This window comes from Primulina tabacum, chromosome 6 (assembly GCF_025594145.1).
Source record: "Primulina tabacum isolate GXHZ01 chromosome 6, ASM2559414v2, whole genome shotgun sequence".
Lineage (NCBI taxonomy): Eukaryota > Viridiplantae > Streptophyta > Magnoliopsida > Lamiales > Gesneriaceae > Primulina > Primulina tabacum.
The window spans coordinates 40,653,995-40,681,625 of NC_134555.1; the positions used below are offsets into that span (position 1 = coordinate 40,653,995).

A 27,631-nucleotide genomic window follows, 5' to 3' on the forward strand; every position below is an offset into this window, starting at 1 on the left:
GACCCTGGTCACGAGGCATGACAGGAATCCTTCCGACAACCGCAGTATGAGATACATGAAGAGATTTGGTCATTGAACTTCCAGATGCAAATTTGTGTGTTTATTTATCTTCTTTTAAGCCCTAAGCATAGTTTTGTTTATCTTTATTCAGTTGACATCAACTTCCGCATGCACATCGTGCATTATCCATACTAAGATTATAGCACCTTTTATTTGGATTTGTTCATGTTGTCGGTTACGTCTTGAAAAATAAAAAATGAAAAATGTACAAGTTAAATGATCAAAATTGTAATTTTTTCTATTTTATTTTCGGTGAAAATGATTAAAATTTGTACAAAGTATATATTTCTTTACCAGCCCCAGAAATATAAATTTGTACAAAGTATAAATTGGTTGATTTATGGTTTTATATTTCTTTATCAACCAACAACATGACCAAAAATATAAATTCCCCCATTTTATTCCTAGATATAATTCGTATTGACGACAAAATTAATCCAAATATGATTAGAATTGAACTCTTAAATCCCCTTGATTAATTAATTTATTTGTCCCATAAAGATGTGACAATACATAATTTAACTTACATTTTATATAATTACACTTAAACAAGCTCGAACGATGAACATAATCATGTTTAATTTTGTGAAATATACTTGCAATGGAAAGAGGGCTTGAAAAAACACAAACCCTAACAATTATCTACACACATTAGTCAGGATTAACAAAGAAATATCATAACACTTTTTTTAGTTTTATTAATTTAATTTAATTTAATTTATTTATTTATTTTAAAAAAAAGGTGGTCCCTTCTTACAACATTAATCAATCTCCCTACGTACGTTGTTTCCCTCTGTCCATAAATATAACACTTCTCTTTCTCTCACACACTTTCAGGCTGTATTTAAATGCTTTGAGCTTCCAAAAGTTGCAGAGAATTCTTATTAGAATCCCATTTGTTTTGTTTTCTTCTACTCCCTTTTGCTCTGAGAAAATATGGAATTCCCGATCGTGGGTGGATTATTTTGAGGAATTATTTCCATTTTTTCACCCAAGAAAGAAGCATATTTATAGATTTATATATATATATTTCAGCAAGTTTCTTACAATCTTGAGTAGAAGTTTCACAATTTTCACACAAGATTATGGATATAAGCCATCATAGATTGAGAAACTCTAACACTTGGGAGCAATACAACGTCATGGCTATGGAAGATCAAGCCCTTCCCCTTCATCTTCAAGATCACCAAACCCTTTTTGATAATAATCACACACAATGGTCGAGTTATCCTGCGATTCTCCAAGAAACGTCAAATAATTCGCAACCAAGCCAGTTTTTAGCTGCTCCGAGTTTCGTCGGGGTCGACCAGAATGCGAATTTCAAGCTAGAAGTAGATCAAGAATCTGAAGAGCTAGAAGAAGAACTAGGAGCCATGAAAGAAATGATGTTCAAGATTGCAGCAATGCAGCCAGTCGACATCGACCCGGCCACGATCCGTAAACCTAAAAGGCGCAACGTTCGGATCAGCGAAGACCCGCAAAGCGTCGCGGCTCGTCACCGCCGTGAGAGGATCAGCGAGAAGATCCGAATCTTGCAGAGACTTGTGCCCGGTGGGACTAAAATGGACACTGCTTCAATGCTGGATGAAGCTATTCGATATGTTAAGTTCTTGAAAAGACAAATCAGGCTCCTCCAAGGTGGTGGAAGCCACCATCAGCAACCGTGCACGGCGCTCACCGACACCGCCGCTGCTACTTCGACGGACTTAGACTGGGTGGCGCTAGGAGGAACATCCTCGTATATGTTTGGAGGTAATAATAGTGATCATGGGGGAGGTGAGGAGCATCATCCCATGTGTTATAACCCTAAGTTTATTGGTCAATAATTATAAAAATTTCATTAAAAACGCAACAATTGTGTGTATAATCTATATCGGATTAATGTTGGGATTTGATGCAATTTTACATAATATCCAAAATCTGTGATGCATGTGATGATTGTTATACCAAGAACAAGAAAAAGTTTGTTAGGATATAGTTGACCAAGGCGAAATCGTAATAATCAAAACGGTTATATGGATAATATTTTAGCATTATAAAACAAGGCTTTTTGGCTCTCTGTTCTGAAAGTTCCTTTGTCCTAATTCCCTCCCCGGAATATTAAAATACCCGTGACGTGAGAAACTTATATGTATAGCCTTTATTCCCCTCTGAATATATTGTGTGTAACACACACACGCACGCACACCTGTCTGTGTGTGTTTCTTGCACGCTTTATATAATCATATCATATGATGAGACTTCATGGTAATCACAAAATATGATGGTTTTCATAAGAAAATCATCAGTGATCATCATTTCATCAAACCCTGTACTCCCAAAAAAAAAACTGCAATAAGCTTTCATTTTTAGGATTTTTGTCAGTGATATTACCATATAATCATGAATTTTCTTGATGCCTCTGCATGACTGCACACAAAATTATCATAGGGATTATCCAAAACCTGGTGTGTGTGTGTGTATTTATGCATATACTTGTAAAAAGTTTTATGGGTTTTCTGGAGAAAGTTGTGTGCATATATATAAGTTTAGTTACTGAAGCATGCAACCTATGGAGCATGGGATTTGATCATGTGCTTTTTCTCGTCTAGAAATAGGCTTTTTAATTGAATGATGATGGTCCGATGTACAGCTTCTTTAATTAACTAATTTCTTGGAACTCGAAAAATCTTGCTACAATATAATTAACATATTATACATCAATAAATGTATATGAACTTTTGGTTGGGATAATTTTATACATGTATCAATACATTATGGCATAGTTTGATACACATGATAGGATAAACATGTGATATATAATATAAGGATAATGATAAATAAGATGTAGGATATTATATCTAATGTTTGTTATGATTTTAATAATAGTAATTAAATTTATATATTAGATTGTACTGACAAAATTAACCTTATCATAATAAATTTTATAGTTTCAAAGTTGTTACTTGTGTTCATATTTTTTATCTGTTCATGCGCCGATAGTGCTTGCATGATTTATTTATTTTTACCTAATTTTATATATTATATAATATGATAATTGAGTCCTTGATTTTGTGAGTCAAGTCAAATATCAATTTTTAAGGTTAATCGAGTTATGCTAATAATTTTATTGCTATTTATAAAAATTATTTATATAATTATCTCGAATTTATTTATATAATTATCATATTATATAATATATAAAAATAAATAAAAATATTTATTTGATTTTAATTTCTACCGACTAGCATAGATTTATAAAAATCATTTATAAATTGAGAGCAATTAAGTCATGTGTAGTGTATTTTATCACTAAATTAAAATTATCACACTTAAGAGAAGGGACATTTTATCTTTCTAAAAAATTATTTATCAAGGGTTCATGATATTATCATGGGCTTTTTAAAAAGGTACCAAGCATGTGATAAGGAGGATTATTTATCAATCCCTCCCTTATCCCATATACCAAACTATGCCTATAAAAAAAACGAATATGGTAATAATTTCGATAATTTTCTGTGTGTTGAAGTTAATTTCCTTGAAGTATAGCATGCACATAAACTTGGTATTCACTTGACTAAGAGAGATAAATCAAGGTGGTTCTAATATCTAGCTTAACTAATTATTTGTTTTGTTTCTTTTCATTTTTTGTTTAAATTGGAAGAGATGTTACGAGTTAGAAGGATTTAATGGGATCCTACGATAATTTGAGTTTACTATTTTCGTATAAATCGAATATAGATACAAATTGGTCGTTAGAGAAAATCATCATGTGAATCATCATGCAGCCGTTTGAGTACACAAATTAAAAGGAAATCAGCTTAGATATATAACATGATCATCACAAATTTACTGGTCCTTTTAAGAGTTTGGTATGCTTAAAATTAGCCCAAATTTATATTATATATATGTTTGTTTACATTTTACATTGAGAAATGTAGTGCTTGAAGATGTGTTTGTTAACTGTGAGATTGTGTGGGACTACTGCAAGTTGGAGATGCCGAAGGAGGGATCCAATTAAGATAGCAAGAGTTGGTGAAAGAAGCTAGTAGAGTATGATGTAACGTATTCATAGAACAAAAGGTAAGTTTTCCATGAAAAAAAAATTACCCATATAAATTCTATATTTGTTTAATAAAAATCCTCTAAGTTGTGTTTTGTGTTTTCATCCTTTAATTCGTTAAAGTTTGGTCTACTTGCACTAACTTGGTTTTTTTAAAAAATTGTATTTAGTCGATCTTAATTGTCTCGCTAAAGTGATGATGTTGCGCTGGACATGACAATAATGTCTCGTGCCACGTCAATAATATCATGTGCCAAATCGGTAATTTCCAGCGCTACATCAATAAGTTCTCCATCGTCACTTTGGCGAAATAATACTAGAAACAAAAAAAAAAAGAAAAACAAAAAACAAAATTAATTATTAAAGACCAGACATTAACTACTTAAAGAACCAAAACCAAGAACCAAGTTTCTGAATAATAATTTAATACATCATGAAGTGCTCTAAATCAAGTCACAGTTATCGATCTCACAATATGGGATTTTTTCATTTTGGTCTTGTTTTTGGCCATTTAAAGTCTTGTCAAATAATTGCTATACTTTTAAATTTTAATGTGTTTTCATCGAAACGTTGACATGGCACCACAAATGATGATATGTCACCCAAATATGTTTATGTGACTACAAACATCGATGACATTTTCAATGTCAAGTAAGCTCTCCGAAGAAAAAAATTAAAATTAAAAAATGAAAGTTAATGACCTAAGACTATGAATTGACCGATAAAATGATCAAAAACGTTAGGTTTGCGAATTCTCGCCTAGGATTTGTGTAGTTTTCTTGCAGATGTTATATACAAAAATTGAACGGTTGAATTTGGCTGAATTTTGAACATGATATTTAAAACATTATTTTGTGTATTTAGAATGGTGAAGAACATATTCAGAACAAATTTGGATGGCAAGCGCCATTTGAAAAATGGACTGAATGTTGCTCACGAATTTTGTTGTTAAAACAAAAAATGTGAGAAGAAAGTATGTTGAATGGTGTATTTTCTATTCATAAATGAGAGCAAGTATTTATAGGTAGGATGCGAGAGTCAAATATGGAAACCGGCCAAAATCAAGGCTGCCATTATGCGGCATGATTTTGGAAAAACTTGATGGCTTGATTGCCAAATTTGGGTTCCCACAACTTGCAAAAAAAGAGAGCGAAAAACTTTCATTTGGATTTTAAAATTAAAGCTGTAAAAATGGGCTAGATCCGTCCCGCCAAAGAAAATAAGCGGGTTGGTTTACAATGTTAATGACCTATTTGGTTTGGGGGTCGTGCTGGTTGCTGGCCATTTATTTAAAATTCTAATTTTTCATTAAAATTTTGTGAAATTTTTGCATCAAGATTCTTACTTTTAGAGTATGCATTTTTTGAATTTGAGACTAGCATTTGATTTATATTTAGCGATTTTGATTTTCAATTTTTATAATTAAGTTTCTCTTTATGTTATTTATATTTCTTGGATATGTGTTTTTTTTATCAAAATATAATCGATGGCATTGAAATATCTTGTTATTGTGTAGCATTGTTAATTTTTTTTAAAAAAAATCTCAACTATTGAAGTTTTTCATATATTTGCATTGTTAATTTTTAAAAAAACAACCGAGAAATTTTCTAACATTAACTACCCTACTTCAACTATGTTTCTACATTTGCTTTTCAATATGTTTTATAAATTTATTGAATATCGTGATAATTCTGTTTATGCGTGGTTTTGCTTCAAATATGGAAAACAATTTTTAAAATATTAGGAAACTATCCCAATTGTACATGATTTTAGCAACATTACTTGATCCTACTCAAAATCAAGGAGGATTAGACATGTTTTTTGAATATTATGCTAAATTTCTTCGAAAAAATGTTAACGAACAAAAGAAGTCAATCATGCATTCTCTCCAAAAATTGTTTGATTTGTGTGCTAGTGAACAATGTGATGAACCGCGTGCACAGCCGAAGGAGATGCCGACATATAAAAGCAAAAGTTGAGCACTGAACTTCTTTCAAAGTTTGAAACGACAAAAGTTCAAAGGAAAATCGGTGACAACAACCAATTACAATGAGATCCAAATTTATCTAAGCCAGTATATTGAGACTATGGAGAATTTCGAAGTTCTTGATTGGTGGAAAGCAAATTCTAAACTTTATCCAGTGTTAGCTACAATTGCAAGAGATGTCCTACTCATTCAAAGTTCAAGTGTTGCTACCGAATCAGCATTTTCAGTATGTGGAATGATCATTGGTGAACAAAGAACTAATTTAAAGTCAGAAACACTTTCAATGCTAACATGCCTACAAGATTGGTTTGCAGCCGAAAAAAAGAATAGGACTGTTGGCGCAATCGATTAATTTCAAAGCTCAAATTCCGATGAAGATCCGAAATATTGAAAATATATTTTAATAAATCGTGATGTATTTTAGATTCTCAATTGTAATATCAATCTTTCAATTATTTTATTTTTATGATTATTCAGTATTGTTTCAACTCAAAATACTAATAAAAAAATATTCATTAATAAATGTAATTATATATTAAAAATAATAATATTCGAACAAGAAACTCGGAACCGGTCCAAATCGAACCGGAACCGGTCTAAAATTCATCGAACCGGTCCAAGATTGGATTGGTTCCAAGATTTACCGGAACCGGTTCCGACCGGTTCTGGCATTGCCCGTTCTGGAACTAGTCGGAACCGGAACTCTAGAACCGATAAGCACCCCTACTTGCAATTACGGAAGGAGATTCACAAAAGTATGGTAAGTCTTGCCACCCAATACCTATAAATACAAGGCCAAGGCATTCTCGAAAATCAAATCTCTCCATCACTCAAATTTCGAGAATTGCTCTCTAAAGTAGTGCCAAATTTTTGAAGATTTTGCAAGACGAAGTTTTGTCCAAACTTTGTCAAGATATAAGCATTATTTTCGAGTAGTTCATTCACTTTTGATATATGAATCATTTAACTCGTTATGTTGTTTTAAACCAACCAGCATATATTTTATGTATGATTTTTGATATATGCATATTTGAAACACTGAATTTTATGAACAAATGATAGGAATGTATATCCTGAACATACTTGATTCCCGATTCATGTCTCACCCCTTAGAAGATTAAAAAATAGGGGACTGATATTAGTTAGCCATGAAATTCATTATCTATTCAATGCAAAAGTTTAATGGTTGTTTATTTATGAAAATAAGAATATTTATGCTTATATCTGCTATTACTGTTATACTTGCAATTTTTGTTGAAAATTATTTTTAAAGGTTGTAAGGATTCCTCCCTCTTAGTGAATGATGACCATATGACTTATCCACTCACCCCTTCTTCGATAAGAACAATGAACTGTTAGAGAATGAGGAACATGCCCAGTTTTGAGGATGATGAAGAAGAATAAGATCGCTGTCATTGTTTAGTTTCGTTTCCTTTAAATTATGGTTTATATTATGCTGCTGCAAAACATTATGCTATTATGTTATTTTGAATTTGTAAAGACAATATTCCGTTTTATGAAATAAATAGACTGGTTTGGGAAGTCTGTACTTTTGAGACTTGTTGTTTACAATTATGTGATTATTAAACAACGTCGGTGTCTATACGCATCGAGCTCAATACGTGACAGCATGAGCAAATCAAAACACAAACCAAGCTGAAATAGAACTCCACCCATAAAGAGAGAGTTGTGAGGAACAAGAAAATATATTAGCATCAACTCTTAAAAGTTAATAAAGCACTTTTACATGTTCAAGCGTACATGAAATTATCATTTGAATAGATCGCTCTCAAAAAATACATGAGTTATATAGATTAGTTGAATGAGGATATGCAATCAAATTTGTAATCGTTGTTGTGTGACTTATCGTCCCAGTCGTAGTTGAGTTTTTTCTAGGAGTTTTGGATATAAGAGCGACCTTAGTCGAAGTGGGTTCGTACAAAAGTTGTATAAATCAAAGCTTTCTAGTGAATTTTTCCTACACCGATAAGAAGAGATGAGTAGAAAGATTACATCATCTTCGAACCTCAATAAATCTTGTGTTTTTATCTTGCATGAATATTTAAGTTTCTTGAGTTTATTCGTACTATTTTGTATTACTTTGTTGAATCATTTAATGTGTTTTATAAAATATCATATTTCATGCCAAGTGTATGATAAAATGATTCAGTCAAACTGTTTTTATATATTTTTCTTGCATACCTAGAATTTGGAATGGTGGTAGATGAATAACCGTAATCAAATCAGGTGATTTGAGGCATGTGATCTTCCTAATAACATTTTTTTATAGTAGATCTTTTGTGAAACAGTCTCACAGATCTTTATCAATGAGATGGGTCGTGTAAGGTCCAAAATTAAGACGACGTAATCGAACTGCATGCGAATCTAAGAAATTATGAAAAATTGAGTAATTAATTGATTTTAGTTGCTAATTAATTATGTGACGTACTTGTTTATATGCTAAATGAGATTTATTTGTCATCATGCAAAAAAAAATGTATTTTAGGAATATTCAAGTGACCATCGAGGAACGGGGATCGGGGGCTGAAGAAAACGTAAAATATTTTTATTAAATAATTATTTTTAATTATTTAAAAGATGGTCGATGCTTTTTAGTATTTTTGTGAAATTAAGGGTTTTGAGGTGATTTTATACGCCGGGGCGTAAATTTTATCGGTGTTGGTTTTTCAACTAAAATACGAGCTTTTTGGCAACCCGGCTAATAAATTCACATATTTAATTAAAGAAAAACTTTGGTATTATTTTATTTAAATCCTAATTTAACTAATGGGCCTAATTTTTTGGCTTAATAGGCCTAAAGCCTACTTAGGGATTTAATTAGTATTTAAAGTGTAAAAAGTTGCAAAACCTAGTCTACCATCAAATAAATCGGCCACCACATAGTTTTTATTCTGAAAATTCCCCACCCCTCCCATACACACACGGCACTCACCACACCAAGCTAGAAGAGGTTTTCGAAGGCATCAAGCCAAGAGCAAGCCATCGTCGCGTCCCGTTCTTCGTCGTCAACGGTTTTTCGTGCGTATAAAACGCAAAGGCACACCCTAATCTCCCTTTACTCATCCATCATATCATATTAATGCTTAAATTATTGGATGCATGAATAACATGAAAGAAAAACAAGTGCCACTTTTCTAAATTTTCGTTTTGGATCATAGCATGATATGTTAAGCAAGGTTTTTGATTCTTAAAACATGATTGTATGTTGTTTAAGGACTGCCATGATCTAGGCCATGATATACAAGGGTTTACACGTGAGTTAGGGTCCTGTAAGCGCACCGTACACGCTGGAATTTGAAGAGCACCAAATAAAACGTAAGTTGCTCTCATGGGAAGAACATGGGTTCGGTTAGGGGTCCTCACGGCCAGGCTTGGTGCGGCTCTTGTCCAGGGGCTAGCCAGGGGCGTGGGGGAGACCAGGGAAGAGTCCTAGCCATGCTAGGACTCGAGAGGAGAGGCGGCGAAGAGTCCATCGTAGGAAGGACTCTACCCGAGAGAGTGGCACAAAGCTGCTGCATGTTTCGCACAGCTTCAGGGGTCCAGGGGCTCGATGCATGGGGCACGGGCTAGGAAAGGGTGGTTCACTAGGGTCCTAAGGAGGTGCACAACACACGGGTTTGGGGCTAGGGTCGTTGGCTAGGGTCCCTAACACAACAAACAAGAGTCCACACAATTTAAAACTCTCGGCCAGATTAGGTGTCACCTGGGGCTGCTTCGTTTTCGATTTTGGGCGGATATTTTGACAAACTTAGAGTCCAGTAGGGTACTTTGGCATGTTGGGAAAGTTTTGGTTCGACATGGCTCGGGAGTAACTCGTGAAAATCAAAAGATGGCTCGGGGTCGAAGTTTAGGTGTCAAATAGGGTATTTAAAAGAAGAAGAAATTGGAAAACGGCTCACGAGGGTTGAGTCGTGGTCCAAAAGGGCTAAAATAATATGAAAGGACTAAATTTAGAATTTAGGAATTTTATATTAAAGTTTGGGATTTTTCGGGATTAAAACACCGTCAAAATAATTTAGAAAAGATAATTGAAAAAGTCTAAGTTTTAAGCCAAATAAAATTATGGAAAAATTCACGTAAGCTTAAATAATTATTTGGGACATGTTAGAGTCATGAATCAAGAAAAAAAGTCGAAAAGGTAAAACGTCGAGTCCAGGGGTAAAACGGTCTTTTTACACCGGGAAATTAGTAAAGGTCATGGCAGTGCCCTAAATGCTATTTTTACGAAAATATGATTATTTTTAAATGTTTATGAATTGTTCATGATTAAATGATGATTGTTAAATGTCTAAGGGATTTTTATGATTTAAGAAGACATTTAAAATACATGTTGCATGCTTGGTTTCAAAAATGAAAAGCGTAATGATATTCATGATTTTTTTCTAAAGTGATGTGAATGAAAAATGTTGAAGGATGTGAAATAATTGTGACAAATTCGTTAATGTTGGCGACGTCGTAAGGGTTATGGTCCCAGTGGGAGCCCGACGATCGTGTTTCCTTCATTGCGAATATGTGGTAACGGTTTTGTGGTAACGGAAGAATGGGAATATCGTGAGGGAAAAAGGCCCCAGAGGGAGCCCATTTATGGGAAAAGGCCCCATAGGGAGCCCCGACGATCGTATTTCTATTCGAATCATGATAGGCCAGGGGCCAGTTGACCGGTGAGAGTGTTGCTGGTGTCCCCCGTCGCCCAGTACTGTGGTTTTATGTAGATGGATTCATCGACCCTCATGAGCATGATCAGGAAAGTCACAATTAACGACCTGAATTCGACAAAAGGAAAAGGAAAAAGGAAAAGGAAAAGGAAAAGGAAAAAAAATGTTTATGATCATGAAAAATGTTTTATGTCATGTCATGTTGAGGAAAAAGGAAAAAGGTTAAGGTTTATGAAATGCATCATGAAAATATTTATGAAAATGTTTATGTTCAAGTTTATGCATCTTCATGAAAACGATATTTTAAGTACAAATATTTTTCACCGTTATATGTTGACTGTATTACGTATTACTAGTTATAAAGATTAGGGTGTGTTGAGTCTTTAGACTCACTAGGTGTGATGGATGCAAGTGGTATCGAGGGAGGACTTGATGAGTGATTTGACTGGACTGAAGGCGCACATAACCCGAGGACCAGCGCTACATTTTCCGCATTATGCTTTATGATTTTATTTAAAGATTTTAAGGCTATTTACTTATGCTTTTGAGAGATTTTGAGAGGTTTAGTATGGGCTTTACTTTTCAAATTTATTGTTTTTTAGGTTTGGTAATCATGCGACGATTTTATTTTCCATTGCACTTGATTTTTAAAATGCTAGATGGTGGGTATTTTATTTTAAGGGTTAAAATATTTTAGGGAAAGCCGAAAATTTTAGAGAAAGGAAAAAAAAAATTTCTAGTACTTTTAAAGCAATAAAAAGAGCAGGACGTTTCAGTTGGTATCAGAGCAAAGGTCCTGTAAAGGGTTGTGCCACCATCAGCGCCTTGAAGATCAGTCGTCAAGCCTCAAGTTGTAAGATTTACTTGCTTTATGTGATTCTATATGATTTAACCCGCATGACGTTATGGATATTATGTTTATGATACCTGTTTAATAGTTTTTTTTAGTATTGCCTTGCATGCTTAAAATGCTAATTAAGTCAGGATGTGTTACATGATTAGATAACTTAGATTTAAATGCATGTTGGTTACGTTAGAATTTGGAAAACATTCAGATAAAATGCCTCCTAGACGCGTACCCGTTATCGAGAATCAGGCAGAGAACAGTGTTAATCGCCGAGGGAATAGTCAAAAAAATGCACCACCACCACCACCTCCTCCACCTGGGGATCCTGCTACTCGTGCATTAGAGGGCATGGCTCGCCTCTTCGAGCAGCAGTTACAGCAGCAGCAATTACAGCTGCAGTTACAGCAGATGCAGCAGCAGCCACCTAGGCCACCGCAGGATATTTATGAGCAGTTCCGGAGGCTAGGGCCGAAGGAATTTTCTGGCACCACCGATCCATTTGCCGCTGAGAGTTGGATCCGATCACTCGAGGTACATTTTCGCTATCTGAACATGGGAGACGCCGACCGTGTGAGATGCACTACTTATCTGCTTAAGGACGACGCTTCTTTATGGTGGGAAGGAGCCGAGCATGGTGTTGACCTTGCTACACTCACTTGGCTACAGTTCAAGACGAAATTCTATGAGAAATACTTTACTGCTGATGTCAGAAGCCGGATAAAGAGGGAATTTATGACCCTCCGTCAGGGAGACATATCTGTTGCTGATTTTGTGAAGAAGTTTGATAGGGGTTGCCACTTTGTACCCCTTATTGCTGGAGACGCGGAAGAAAAACTTAGGCATTTCAAGGATGGCCTAAGACCTACCATTCAGGATAAAGTTATGATGATGCGTCCGGAGAATTATGCTATGGCAGTTACTTATGCATATAAGGCTGAGCAGTCCTTAAAGGACATTGACTTTGAGATTCAGCGCAAGAGGCAGCACTATCAGAATAACAATCAACCCAACAAGAAGCCAAATACGGGTCCTCCTAGACCTCAAGGGCCTCAAAAGCCCCAAGGTCAAGTCAAGAAGCCAGCGCCACCAAAGCCACAGAATCCGGGAGTACCAAAGCCTGCTGAGAGGCAACCATGCAAGGAGTGCAACCGTCTACATCTTGGCAAATGCGAGTTGGGATCATATAAATGTTTCTACTGCAAGGAGGCCGGTCACAAAGCTATTGATTGCCCAAAGAGGAAAGCAGCTACTACGGCCCGAGCTTATGTTATGAATGCCGAGGAAGCTGAGGAAGAGGCAGACACTACACTCATCACGGGGAATATCATCATTCTAGGCGTAGCTAACTATGCTTTGCTAGATTCAGGAGCTACACACTCTTTCATATCAGAAACCTTCATCAAAAGACTGAATATTACTTCTCAAGATATGGGTTTGGGTTTCAAAGTTTCGATTCTTTCCGGTGATCAGATGCTCACATCTAAGATTGTTAAGAATCTTGAGCTTCGTTTATTCAGAGATGTTGTTCGGGCAGATCTTATTGTGCTTCCTATGCCCGAATTCGATATTATACTTGGGATGGATTGGCTATCAGCGAATGGAGCTTCGATTGATTTTCGTCAGCGATCAGTATCAATTAGGCCACCCAGTGGTAAATCTTTTGTTTTCGAGGCGGCAAAAAACCAGCAAATGCCGCACATTATCTCTTGTCTAAGTGCGAGGAAGCTTATTAAGCATGGATGTCAGGCGTATTTAGCATGTGTCACTACTACACATGAATCTATCAGCCAGAAGTTAGAAGATGTTGATATTGTGAGGGATTTTCCTAGCGTCTTTCCCGAAGACGTTTCTGGCATCCCACCCGATCGTGAAGTGGAATTCTCTATTGATCTTATGCCGGGCACTGTTCCTATATCTAAAGCACCTTATCGTCTAGCACCTGCTGAAATGAAAGAATTGAAAGATCAAATTCAAGAATTGCTAGACAAAGGTTTTATTCGCCCTAGTTACTCTCCGTGGGGCGCACCGGTTTTGTTTGTGAAAAATAAAGATGGTAGTATGCGTCTTTGCATCGATTATCGAGAGCTCAATAGGGTCACTATCAAAAATAAGTATCCACTGCTAAGAATTGAGGATTTATTTGATCAGTTGCAAGAAGCTTCGATATTTTCTAAAATTGATCTGCGATCTGGATACCATCAGTTGAAAGTCAAGGAGTCTGACGTGCACAAGACAGCATTTCGCACAAGATATGGGCACTATGAGTTTATGGTCATGCCATTCGGGTTGACCAATGCGCCAGCGATCTTCATGGATCTCATGAATCGCGTATTTCAGCCGTATCTGGATCAGTTTATTATTGTCTTCATTGATGACATATTGATCTATTCCAAGAGCAGAGAGGAGCATAGTCGCCATTTGAGGACAGCACTGCAGGTATTAAGAGACAGAAAGCTATATGCAAATTTCAGCAAGTGCGAGTTTTGGCTTGACAGAGTTGCGTTCCTAGGCCACATCATTTCTAGTGATGGCGTGGAAGTTGATCCGAGTAAAGTCGATGCAGTAAAAGAGTGGCCAGTACCGAAGAGTGTCACCGAGATTCGCAGTTTCTTGGGATTAGCCGGCTATTATCCCAAATTCATCAAGGGGTTCTCATCTATTGCAGTGCCTTTGACATCTTTGATGAAGAAAAATGCTAAGTTTATTTGGGGATCCGAGTGTCAAGACAGTTTTGACAAGTTGAAGCAAGCCTTGATATCAGCACCAGTGTTATCCATGCCCTCAGGGCAAGGGGAGTATGTTCTTTATACCGACGCTTCTAAGCTAGGTCTAGGTGCAGTTCTGATGCAAAACGACCGAGTTATCGCATATGCGTCAAGACAGTTGAAAATTTATGAAAAAAACTACCATACTCATGATCTTGAGCTTGCAGCAGTAGTCTTTGCACTAAAGATTTGGAGACACTACCTTTATGGGGAGAAGTGCAAAATATTCACCGATCATAAAAGCTTGAAATACTTCTTCACCCAAAAGAAGTTGAATATGAGACAGCGCAGATGGCTTGAATTGGTAAAGGACTATGATTGTGACATTAGTTACCATCCGAGGAAAGCTAATGTAGTGGCAGACGCATTGAGTAGAAAAGCAGCAGTTATCACTCATTTATCACTCCAAAGACCGTTGCAGTCCGAGATACAGCGGTTTGAACTCACAGTGTATGCTAGGGGCAAGGCCCCTAATCTTGCCACATTATCAGTACAGTCGACTTTGAGAGATAGAATTCGTGATGGGCAGTCTACTGATGAGCAGATGCAAAAGTGGAGAGCAAGAGATGAAGCCAAGGGCCGGAATTTATATTCAGTGGTGGATGGTTTAGTCCGTTATCGAGACCGTCTATGGGTTCCTAGTGACGATTCTTTGAGAGATCTTATTATGAAGGAAGCCCACGACACACCATATTCCATTCATCCGGGCAGTACAAAGATGTATAGAGATTTGCATTTGTTATATTGGTGGCCAGGCATGAAGAGAGACATCTTGAGATATGTATCCGAATGTTTGACTTGTCAGCAAGTCAAAGCAGAGCATCAGAGACCAGCGGGAAAATTGAAGCCACTCCCTATTCCCGAGTGAGAATGGGAAAATATCACCATGGACTTTGTTGTGGGATTGCCTAAGACTGTTAAGGGGTTGAATGCCATTTGGGTGATAGTTGATCGTCTTACGAAATCAACGCATTTTCTACCTATTAAGACGACATTCACCATGGCTCAGTATGCAGAGTTATATATTCGGGAGATAGTTCGTCTGCATGGGATACCAGTATCTATTGTTTCTGATAGAGACCCGCGATTCACTTCATCTTTTTGGAAGAGTCTGCATGCAGCGATGGGGACCAAGTTATTGTTCAGTACAGCGTTCCACCCTCAAACTGATGGTCAGTCAGAAAGAGTTATACAGACTTTGGAAGATCTACTGCGAGCATGTGTTATTGATTTCCAAGGCAGTTGGGAACAAAAATTACCTCTAGTGGAGTTCACTTACAATAACAGCTATCAATCATCAATAGGAATGGCTCCTTTTGAGGCACTCTATGGAAGAAAATGTAGATCTCCTATTCATTGGGACGAGGTTGGGGAAAGAAGAGACATTGGTCCAGATGTGATTGAAGAAACAGCTGAGCTTGTAGTCAAGATTCGTGATAGAATGAAGACTGCACAAAGCCGACAAAAGAGTTATGCGGACAAAAGACGAAGGGACTTGGAGTTTGCAGTAGGCGATCACGTGTTTGTGAAGATAGCACCCATGAAGGGTGTTATGCGTTTTGGCAAAAAGGGCAAGCTTAGTCCTAGATTTATTGGCCCATTCGAGATTATTGGCCCATTCTAGATTTATTGGCCCATTCGATGCTGCGGAAGTACATGTCTAACCCATCACATGTGCTTAATTATGAACCTCTTCAACTAACTCCAAATATGTCGTATGAAGAAAGACCTGTCCAGATTCTGGCTAGACAAGAAAGACGACTGCGTAACAAAGTCATTCCAATGGTCAAGGTCAAGTGGCTGAATCACTCGGAAGAGGAAGCTACTTGGGAAACCGAGAGGGACTTGAAGAGTTGCTATCCGGATCTATTCGGTAAGATCTAATTTCGAGGACGAAATTTTATTTAAGGGGGGAGGAATTGTAAGGTCCAAAATTAAGACGACGTAATCCAACTGCATGCGAATCTAGGAAATTATGAAAAATTGAGTAATTAATTGATTTTAGTTGCTAATTAATTATGTGACGTACTTGTTTATATGCTAAATGAGATTTATTTGTCATCATGCATAAAAAAAAGTATTTTAGAAATATTCAAGTGACCATCGAAGAACGGGGACCGGGGGCCGAAGAAAACGTAAAATATTTTTATTAAATAATTATTTTTAATTATTTAAAAGATGGTCGATGCTTTTTAGTATTTTTGTGAAATTAAGGGTTTTGAGGTGATTTTATACGCCGGGGCGTAAATTTTATCGGTGTTGGTTTTTCAACTAAAATACGAGCTTTTTGGCAACCCGGCTAATAAATTCACATATTTAATTAAAGAAAAACTTTGGTATTATTTTATTTAAATCCTAATTTAACTAATGGGCCTAATTTTTTGGCTTAATAGGCCTAAAGCCTACTTAGGGATTTAATTAGTATTTAAAGTGTAAAAAGTTGCAAAACCTAGTCTACCATCAAATAAATCGGCCACCACATAGTTTTTATTCTGAAAATTCCCCACCCCTCCCATACACACACGGCACTCACCACACCAAGCTAGAAGAGGTTTTCGAAGGCATCAAGCCAAGAGCAAGCCATCGTCGCGTCCCGTTCTTCGTCGTCAACGGTTTTTCGTGCGTATAAAACGCAAAGGCACACCCTAATCTCCCTTTACTCATCCATCATATCATATTAATGCTTAAATTATTGGATGCATGAATAACATGAAAGAAAAACAAGTGCCACTTTTCTAAATTTTCGTTTTGGATCATAGCATGATATGTTAAGCAAGGTTTTTGATTCTTAAAACATGATTGTATGTTGTTTAAGGACTGCCATGATCTAGGCCATGATATACAAGGGTTTACACGTGAGTTAGGGTCCTGTAAGCGCACCGTACATGCTGGAATTTGAAGAGCACCAAATAAAACGTAAGTTGCTCTCATGGGAAGAACATGGGTTCGGTTAGGGGTCCTCACGGCCAGGCTTGGTGCGGCTCTTGTCCAGGGGCTAGCCAGGGGCGTGGGGGAGACCAGGGAAGAGTCCTAGCCATGCTAGGACTCGAGAGGAGAGGCGGCGAAGAGTCCATCGTAGGAAGGACTCTACCCGAGAGAGTGGCACAAAGCTGCTGCATGTTTCGCACAGCTTCAGGGGTCCAGGGGCTCGATGCATGGGGCACGGGCTAGGAAAGGGTGGTTCACTAGGGTCCTAAGGAGGTGCACAACACACGGGTTCGGGGCTAGGGTCGTTGGCTATGGTCCCTAACACAACAAACAAGAGTCCACACAATTTAAAACTCTCGGCCAGATTAGGTGTCACCTGGGGCTGCTTTGTTTTCGATTTTGGGCGGATATTTTGACAAACCTAGAGTCCAGTAGGGTACTTTAGCATGTTGGGCAAGTTTTGGTTCGACATGGCTCGGGAGTAACTCGTGAAAATCAAAAGATGGCTCGGGGTCGAAGTTTAGGTGTCAAATAGGGTATTTAAAAGAAGAAGAAATTGGAAAACGGCTCACGGGGGTTGAGTCGTGGTCCACAAGGGCTAAAATAATATAAAAGGACTAAATTTAGAATTTAGGAATTTTATATTAAAGTTTGGGATTTTTCGGGATTAAAACACCGTCAAAATAATTTAGAAAATATAATTGAAAAAGTCTATGTTTTAAGCCAAATAAAATTATGGAAAAATTCACGTAAGCTTAAATAATTATTTGGGACATGTTAGAGTCATGAAATCAAGAAAAAAAGTCGAAAAGGTAAAATGTCGAGTCCAGGGGTAAAACGGTCTTTTTACACCGGGAAATTAGTAAAGGTCATGGCAGTGCCCTAAATGCTATTTTTACGAAAATATGATTATTTTTAAATGTTTATGAATTGTTCATGATTAAATGATGATTGTTAAATGTCTAAGGGATTTTTATGATTTAAGAAGACATTTAAAATACATGTTGCATGCTTGGTTTCAAAAATGAAAAACGTAATGATATTCATGATTTTTTTTCTAAAGTGATGTGAATGAAAAATGTTGAAGGATATGAAATAATTGTGACAAATTCGTTAATGTTGGCGACGTCGTGAGGGTTATGGTCCCAGTGGGAGCCTGACGATCGTGTTTCCATCATTGCGAATATGTGGTAACGGATATGTGGTAACGGTTTTGTGGTAACGGAAGAATGGGAATATCGTGAGGAGAAAAGGCCCCAGAGGGAGCCCATTTATGGGAAAAGGCCCCAGAGGGAGCCCCGACGATCGTATTTCTATTCGAATCATGATAGGCCAGGGCCCAGTTGACCGGTGAGAGTGTTGCTGGTGTCCCCCGCCGCCCAGTACTGTGGTTTTATGTAGATGGATCCATCGACCCTCATGAGCATGATCAGGAAAGTCACAATTAACAATCTGAATTCGACAAAAGGAAAAGGAAAAAGGAAAAGGAAAAAAAATGTTTATGATCATGAAAAATGTTTTATGTCATGTCATGTTGAGGAAAAAGGAAAAAGGTTAAGGTTAATGAAATGCATCATGAAAATATTTATGAAAATGTTTATGTTCAAGTTTATGCATCTTCATGAAAACGATATTTTAAGTAGAAATATTTTTCACCGTTATATGTTGAGTGTATTACGTATTACTCGTTATAAAGATTATGGTGTGTTGAGTTTTTAGACTCACTAGGTTTGATGGATGCATGTGGTATTGAGGGAGGACTTGATGAGTGATTTGACTGGACTGAAGGCGCACATAACCCGAGGACCAGCGCTACATTTTCCGCATTATGCTTTATGATTTTATTTAAAGATTTTAAGACTATTTACTTATGCTTTTGAGAGATTTTGAGAGGTTTAGTATGGGCTTTATTTTTCAAATTTATTGCTTTTTAGGTTTGGTAATCATGCGACGATTTTATTTTATGACCATTGCACTTGATTTTTAAAATGCTAGATGGTGGGTATTTTATTTTAAGGGTTAAAATATTTTTATAAAATATTTTAGTGAAAGCCGAAAATTTTAGAGAAAGGAAAAAAAAAATTTCTAGTACTTTTAAAGCAATAAAAAGAGCAGGACGTTTCAGGTCGACCGTATTCATATTTACAATAATAAGTGATAATTTTGGCATAAAAAATATTACATTTTCATAGGTGGCCCAAATAGAATATATGTCTTAGAAAATTGATTCGCTAGACCGTTTCACAAAAAATTTTATGCACTTTTTTATCATGACGGGAAGGATTTAAGGGAGTAATATAATTTATTTCCTATATCCTAGAATAAGTCACAGTTAGATACTAAGTTAAAAACCAACTAGTAGTTTCTCTGCAATTGATCATTATTTATTTACACAAAAGAAGAAATTTACAGTCATTCTCCCTATCAACTAGCATATAAAAAAGAATTTTAAAATAATATAAAAGAGTTGGAGAGAGTATTTCCTCTGCAATCGATCACTATTTACACTAAAGATAAAACTTACAATTGTTCCCCTATCAACTAGCATATTAAAAGAACTTGAAAAGAATAGAAAAAAAGAGAGAGAGATATCTGATTTTAACAAGTCGGTCCAAACTCTGGAACCGATCAACTCTGTTTTAATATATGCGATCAAAACACATGGTCAACAAAAGAATACTTTTGAGATCTTATTCGGTTTATATGTTTTCAACTTTTCGATTAACAAATAGTCCATCAGATTTGATCTTCTATAGATCAAGAAAAACTATTTCTGATACTATATGTAAGGATCGGTTTGGGACTTCCATAACCGATGAAGCTATTCTTAATATAAACTAATTGGTCGAATTACTTCAAATATAAATTGCATGCATAAATAAATTGATTTAATACAATAAATATTTTGGCCAAACTAATATTATGTGTGTCAAAACTAATCATGTAAAAGTAGATAAATGAACACATGAGTTTGTTTATGGAAGTTCGAAGACCAAATCCCTCTACATCTATAAGATTTTGATTTATACAAGCATATTTTACAAACTCACTCCAACTAAATTCACACTCTATATCAGAACTCCTATCATACTTAGTTAGTCAGGACGATAAGTCATGAGGACAAGCCATAACTGACCCACCAACGATCATCCAGATGACAAGCATGGTGATCCTCTACTGATCAACCAGACGACATGCCTAGCGATCAAATTTAGCTTCTACGACCATTCTTTTTCTCTTTTTGAGTCAAATCGGTTTTGAAGCTTGAGTTTGGATGCAACAAGAAGCTGTTGCAGGGCAAGCACAATGATAATTGATTATCTGATATAGACATTGAAGTTGTGCTCTAATGCTTGAATGTCCTCTTTGGTTGAGTAGATTTGGCGGTGAGACGTGAGCATATAAATGGATTCTTCTTTGAATGGCATCCATGATGATGCGAGAACTTGGTACATTATGATAATGTTGATTGAACTTTTCTTGTGTTCTAGATCACTCACTTCTTTAGAGATTTTCTCTTTTTATATAATAAGCATCTTCAAACAGTCATGTTTGATCTTTTCGAAACTCTGCTATTTAGTGTTTTGTCATCTACGTTCAACGACTATATTAACTTTATGAAGTTAATCAATTCTGACTTGTTTGAACCTTTGAAACATGGAACCGATAACTACTTGTTCAAAACGGATCTTTGATTTATCATCTCTTTGTTTTTATCAAAAACTTGTGTCTACCGATGTGTATTATTTAGAATATTTTTGTTATATTATTTCCATGCATTAAATATATTTGAATATTGTATATTATTTAGTATTTTTTTATTTATACTCTTCATGTTTTTTTTTAAAAAAAATATCTTATAAATAAATAAAAATTGAAAGCACTTTATTTTTCGTAGGAGTCCATTCTTTAAACTCGTTCCAAACCTAAAAACTATCGGATACACATGTTTCCTATATGTTTATTTATTATTAAGGCATAGTTTGGTACACATGATAGGATAAATAATGTGATATATAACATAAGGGGATAAATTAAGGATAAATAATATGTAGGATATTATATTTAATATTTGGTATGATTTTAATAAGAGTTATTAAATTTATATATTAGATTGTAATGACAAAATTAACATTTTATCATAATAAATTTTATAATTTCAAAGTTGTTGCTTGATTTCATATTTTTTATCTGTTCATGCGCCAATAGTGCTTGCATGATTTATTTATTTTTACCTAATTTTATATATTATATAATATGATAAGTGAGCCCTTGATTTTGTGAGTCAAGTCAAATATCAATTTTTAATGTTAATCGAGTGATACTAATAATTTTATTGATATTTATAAAAATTATTTATATAATTATCTCGAATTCATTTATATAGTTATCATATTATATAATATATAAAAATAAATAAAAATATTTATTTGATTTTAATTTCTACCCACTAGCATAGATTTATAAAAATCATTTATAAATTGAGGGCAATTAAGTCATTTGTAGTGTATTTTATCATTAGATTAAAATTATCACATATAATAGAAGGGACATTTTATCCTTCTAAAAAATTATTTATCAAGTGCCAATGAAATTATGATGGGCTTTTTAAAAAGATACTAAACATGAGATAATGAGAATTATTTATCAATCCCTCCTTTATCTCATGTACCAAACTATGCCTAATAGGATAATGTCATTGGTATAACAAGATTCAATTCAATTCATAATTTGAACTTAAATGACTGATTGTATATATATTTGTAGGTAGATAATGAAAATATATAATTTGAGTTTTCCTCCTTTTCCATTGGCACAAGAAAGAAATAAAATAAATAGAGACGTGAAATGAAAGTTGCCGTTGGACTTGGGTTTTGTGAGTTGAATGAGCTGGTGGTCTTGGTTTCTTTTTTTTCTTTTTTTCTTTTTTTTTTTTGATAATGGGTTTCTTATAAAAATGAATAATCACGTTCACAAGATCACTCCATTGATCATAATTACTTCAATTAGTAATTATTTGTTTTTTTATAATTTTACAACAACTAGTTGTTCTAAAAGTATCAATTAATTATACATAAGTCATGGCCAGATTCGACAAATTACCTGCAGGATCATTTGCGGGAAAAGTGGAAGAATGCTTGATAATAAATTATTAGTAATTGATAAATGAAGTGTAGTAATTATAATTAGGACCCGGCTAGTGGCTATGGTAATTATGAAAATAAACTAAATTTAAAATATAAAAAGAAAGACAAAGGTAGATAACTTCATCTAAGGATAAAAGAATCTAATCGAGTTGAATATCAAGAGAAATTTCAGGCTTGTATTCGATTTCGAGCTCAATTTGATGCTCACAAAGTTAAATATATATTTTTGTCGAGTTTAGAGTTCGTCTCAAAATATTCGAACATGTTTACGAGCTATTCGAATTATTGCTCGAAAATAAAATTCTCAAAAGACTCAAAATATATTTATTTCATATTTTTAGTTACAAATATTAATAAAATATTAAACATCGTAAAATATTAATAAAATATTAAACATCGTAATCGACTTGTGCACTAACGAATAAAATAATTTAAGATCGAATCATTTCGAAAAAGTTCAAATTTATTCGAGTTTGTATTGAATTCGATAATATATAATATGAATAAAAGGTTTTTTAGTCATCAAACCAGCTTGATTCGTTTACGTACACATCTAGCTACAACTACTTCTTGTTGACAAGCATTTTGTGTACATGTATGGTTTGGATTAGATTGAGATGAGGATATTAATGATGAGTGTGGATGGAGTTTGAAATCTGTCCTTAATACTGATTTATAATGTCTATGCAATAACATGGTCTCATGATAGGCTTTCCTTAATGAGGTTTATTCGCACGGAAAATGATTGATTATTAAATAATTATTGTCTATGTCCTACCTATACGTTAACAAGAAGAAAAACAACTAAAAGGATGTCAAAAATTGGAAGATTGTCGTGCCCCGAACTCAAGCTCGCACTAGCACGATTTTACAATGAAAGCTCAAACCTAAATTACTATAGGAGTTCATCGTAAGAATTTATAAATCTATACATATATAAAAGTGAAATTGTTGCTATATATAGTAGATTCTTGGTTCCCACCTAGAACTTCATGCTAAAAAAGTAAATAAATATGGTTTAGTATTATATTTAATAATGTTCCAATTTTCCATATCATTAATTAATTTATTCTTTAAAAATAATAATATTCATCATTATTTCTCATTTACTTATTTAAATTTATTATTTTGTAATAGATTTTAAATAGAATATATTAATATATTTATTTATGTAATTAAAGTAATAATTCACATTAATTAAATTATAAAAGTGCAAATATTTATTATTTCAGTAAAGACGAATTCATTAGAGAAACTTAAATCTATAATGACTCAGACAATAATTATGAACTATACAAGTATTTACATTTCTTTTTGTAATTCATTAAATAAATATTATAAATAAAAATAAAAAATTATTTTAAAATTCATTACAATATATTTTTCAAGAAAAAAATTATTTATAATAACATTTTACGATACTTTAAAAAATATTAAAAATCAATATTTTAATTAAACTGTTTGTCAAAATATTTATGAAAAACTACTCGAGGTAACCAAAAAATTAAGATAATTTTTTTTTTTGCCTAAGTTAGTTTGATTAAGTTTCGTTTAAGGCTATCTCACAAATTATATTAATGAGACGAGTCGACTCGATCGATATCTTGAATTAAAAATAATAATTTTGACATAAAATAATATTTTTTCATGAGTCTGATCAGGTAGAATGTATCTCTCACAAATTTACTAATGAGACGGCATAAAAGTTTTTGTGAATTATTTTAAGTATTTTTTATATTTAAATATAAAAAAGACATTGTATCTTTATATTAATATTTAAAAAAAAAATCATTTGAAAACATATTAGACATTTTAGAGTAAAAAAATAAATATGAAGTGTATTTTAAAAAAAATGGAGTGTAAATAACATTCTCGTATATGTTTGAATTCATCATATCATTTCATTTAATTTCAATTATGATTTTGAATTTTATATTACTTTTATATATTTAGTACTTCATACTCTCTAAAATATTAAATAAACTATAAACAATTTATATATTATTACATTTTCAACTTTTTTATGAAAAATATCGTTGTGGATTTTTGTATATTGCCCATTCATACATCATCATCATTATTATTTAATTAGAACTTTAGTATAAATATTTTTAAAAATGTTAAAACAATAATTAAAAATTTTAATCAAATTTTTCATCTAATGAATGATTTTTTGTTTTTTGAAAAATATTTGTTTATCATTTAAAATTTTGATAGACAAATAATACATGATTTATTAAAAAAAAATCTATTTTTTTTATTCGTAACAGTTCTACTAAATCAATATATCGAATACAATGATAAATAATTCAATTTGACGGTAGAATTATTATCCTTATTTGAATATAATCTAAAATGGTAAAAAAACGTATATAATAATTAAATATATTCATTATATTAATAATTTTAAGTAATTATTTAAAAGTTCATACTTATTAATTAATATTACGTGCATCCTACAAATGAGATGCTAGTTCTTTTTAAACATCCAGTTTCGTGGGATGAGGTATCACAAAGACTAGTTTTACTTGAATTTCAAGACAACCACAACCCATTTTTGCCCCAATTAGGATACAACCCTGTAAGTATATATGTATATTTATGTCCGTACGACCATATATATATACATATATATATATATATATATATAATCGTATAAATGACAACACGACTTTTTCTTTTTTTGAGCAAACAACACAACTTTAATTTCTTGTGAAATCGATATTACCATGTAACAACCGATGTTTCAGATTGACACTTTACACACAATATATATAGATATATATATTATAGATATATATTTAATATATATCTATATATATATATAAGTATGTATGTATATGTATTTCATATGTTGTATATCCACCATGCATATTCATATGAGCACCAATGAGGTGACATTAACCTATAGGATCTGACGAAACATATAAAATAGTACATTAAATATATGAATGTGATCTCATCGGTGCTCTTATAAGTATATTTGGTAAGTGTGCATCATATCAAAACTATATATACGCATATATATTGACAATGGGGAAACATAGAAGCTAGCCGCTGAGGCACTCAAACTCTGGGGGGCCTGCGGTAATGAGTGTAGCATAAGTAAATAAAGTATATGCACCATGCCCATATATATATAGTTGTTAATATGCAATACTAGCCAGCAATAAGCGTGGATATGCCTGCTGATGATTTTGGTGAAGCTGTGGTAGTAGAACTCGAGGAATGGGTCATCAGTGTTGTAATAAACAGAGAGTCAAGAGGGGACTATGGTCTCCCGAAGAGGACGAAAAGCTCGTCGCCCATATCACTAAACACGGCCATGCTTGCTGGAGTTCGATTCCAAGATTAGCGGGTAATTGTGTCGATCATTAATTTGTTGCGATAGCCACTGATTAAATTTATAATGATTGGTTCAATATAGATGTTATGTGTGCGTTCAGGGTTGCAAAGGTGCGGGAAGAGTTGCAGGTTGAGATGGATAAATTACCTGAGACCCGACCTCAAGAGAGGATCCTTCACCGAGCAAGAGGAAACAACAATCATAGATGTGCACAGGATCTTAGGCAACAGATGGGCTCAAATAGCAAAGCACTTGCCCGGCAGGACCGACAACGAAGTTAAGAATTTCTGGAATTCTTGCATCAAGAAAAAGCTCATTGCTCGAGGCTTTGATCCCAACACTCACAATCTCCTCTCGTCTTCTTCTAACTCTACTACTGCTAACAGTAAAAGTCGATATCCTCAACAACCTTACAACGATTATTCCGATCCTAATACAAGATCAAGCTCGTGTTCTAACTTCACAAAGGATACTCCTTCTACTGCAAGATTTATAGTATCCAATGAGCAGCACCACCCATCAAGATTTACCCAGCTCATCTCGTGTGGTGCCAGTACTACTACTAATACTAATACTGCTACTACTACTGCTGCTGACTGTATGTTGTACTACTCCAAATCAGATCCACCCTTTGGAATCTTGAATATTGACCACAACATTAACACTGATGATTGGGATCATCATCATAGCGACATTAACGCCGAGTCGACATTTCATAAACAGGCAGCAGATCATCAAGATTATGACCCAATGAAGTTGCAACCACATCAGCAAAACGATATTTCTGAACCGCTCTCTGGAAATCTTGAGGATCATAACTGCAGGAATATTACTGCATTATTCGATTTTGAGTTCATTGATTCTTTGCCATTGCCTTCTCCTGTACTATACAATGGTTGTAGTGTAAACTCTATGGACGATCAGGTTGCTTGGGACTACATGCCTAGCTAAATTTATTCATGATAATACACGAATTCCTAATTTTACCATCAATGTACGTATATATCAGATAAAGAGATATCACAGTGTTAATATTACTTTCACCGCAGATGTAACGACCATCGTGAATCCAAATATATCCGGTTCATGTTTGACCTTAGGACAGCAAGATACATACCTCAGTACTTGCGTCATTTAATTTTTTTCATGTTATTTACTCCTCTGCCATTTGGCTTGTTCAGATTGCATGTATATTTAAAATATTAAAACTTTGTGATACTTGTGAGTAAAAGGGCTTCTAGAAAGGTTAAATACTTAATATATATATGTGTGTGTGTGTGTGTAAGTAATTGATATTATTAATTGGAAAAAAAATAAAATTGATGAATTGTAAAATTATCCAATTGGTGTATAGATTTTGCTACATTATACATACACAAAAACTTTTGTGAGACGATCTTATGAGTCAGTTTTGTGAGATGAATCTCCTATTTAGGTTATCCATGAAAAAATATTATTTTTAATGTCGAAATTATTACTTATTATTGTAAATATGGGCATGATTGACTCGTTTTAGGATAAAGATATGTGAGACTGTCTCACAAGAAATCTAATAATATAAAAGAAGCCAAGGTTTAGAATTATTAATGTTCTTGTATGATGTAGAAAAGAATATGGTAAATGTCGTAATTGTCTTTGTTGCAATTGAGTATTATATAGAATTATATCTTTCATAAGTTTATAACTAAATCAAAGCTAATTGATAGTATTGACGCTAATTGGTTCAACAAATAATACAATATCAATTACTTAAATTAATATTTGGAAAAATAAACAATAATTGTTATTAACTTATTATTATTTCAATTCCAGGAAAAAAAATTAATTATTATT

The 27,631-nt window shown here is 34.1% G+C and overlaps 2 protein-coding genes across 2 annotated transcripts; both read left to right on the forward strand.

Moving 5' to 3' along the window:
• The first annotated feature begins 1,011 nt into the window (after nt 1-1,011).
• On the forward strand, nt 1,012-1,990 carry LOC142548228 (uncharacterized). The gene has a single exon (XM_075656543.1). The coding sequence runs from the start codon at nt 1,146-1,148 to the stop codon at nt 1,884-1,886; it is 741 nt and encodes a 246-aa protein (XP_075512658.1). The 5' UTR covers nt 1,012-1,145; the 3' UTR covers nt 1,887-1,990.
• Nucleotides 1,991-25,506: 23,516 nt separating this feature from the next.
• On the forward strand, nt 25,507-26,782 carry LOC142548229 (transcription factor MYB61-like). Its single transcript, XM_075656544.1, has 2 exons — nt 25,507-25,810; nt 25,899-26,782. The coding sequence occupies exons 1-2, from the start codon at nt 25,681-25,683 to the stop codon at nt 26,747-26,749; spliced, it is 981 nt and encodes a 326-aa protein (XP_075512659.1). The 5' UTR covers nt 25,507-25,680; the 3' UTR covers nt 26,750-26,782.
• The last annotated feature ends 849 nt before the right edge of the window (nt 26,783-27,631 follow it).

What these genes read in the sequence shown, in the direction of transcription:
- LOC142548228 (XM_075656543.1), top strand. Translation starts at nt 1,146, where the DNA reads ATGGATATAAGCCATCATAGATTGAGAAACTCTAACACTTGGGAGCAA.
- LOC142548229 (XM_075656544.1), top strand. Translation starts at nt 25,681, where the DNA reads ATGGGTCATCAGTGTTGTAATAAACAGAGAGTCAAGAGGGGACTATGG. An exon ending in TTCGATTCCAAGATTAGCGG is followed by an intron (nt 25,811 to 25,898) that starts GTAATTGTGTCG and finishes GTGTGCGTTCAG; the next exon opens with GGTTGCAAAGGTGCGGGAAG.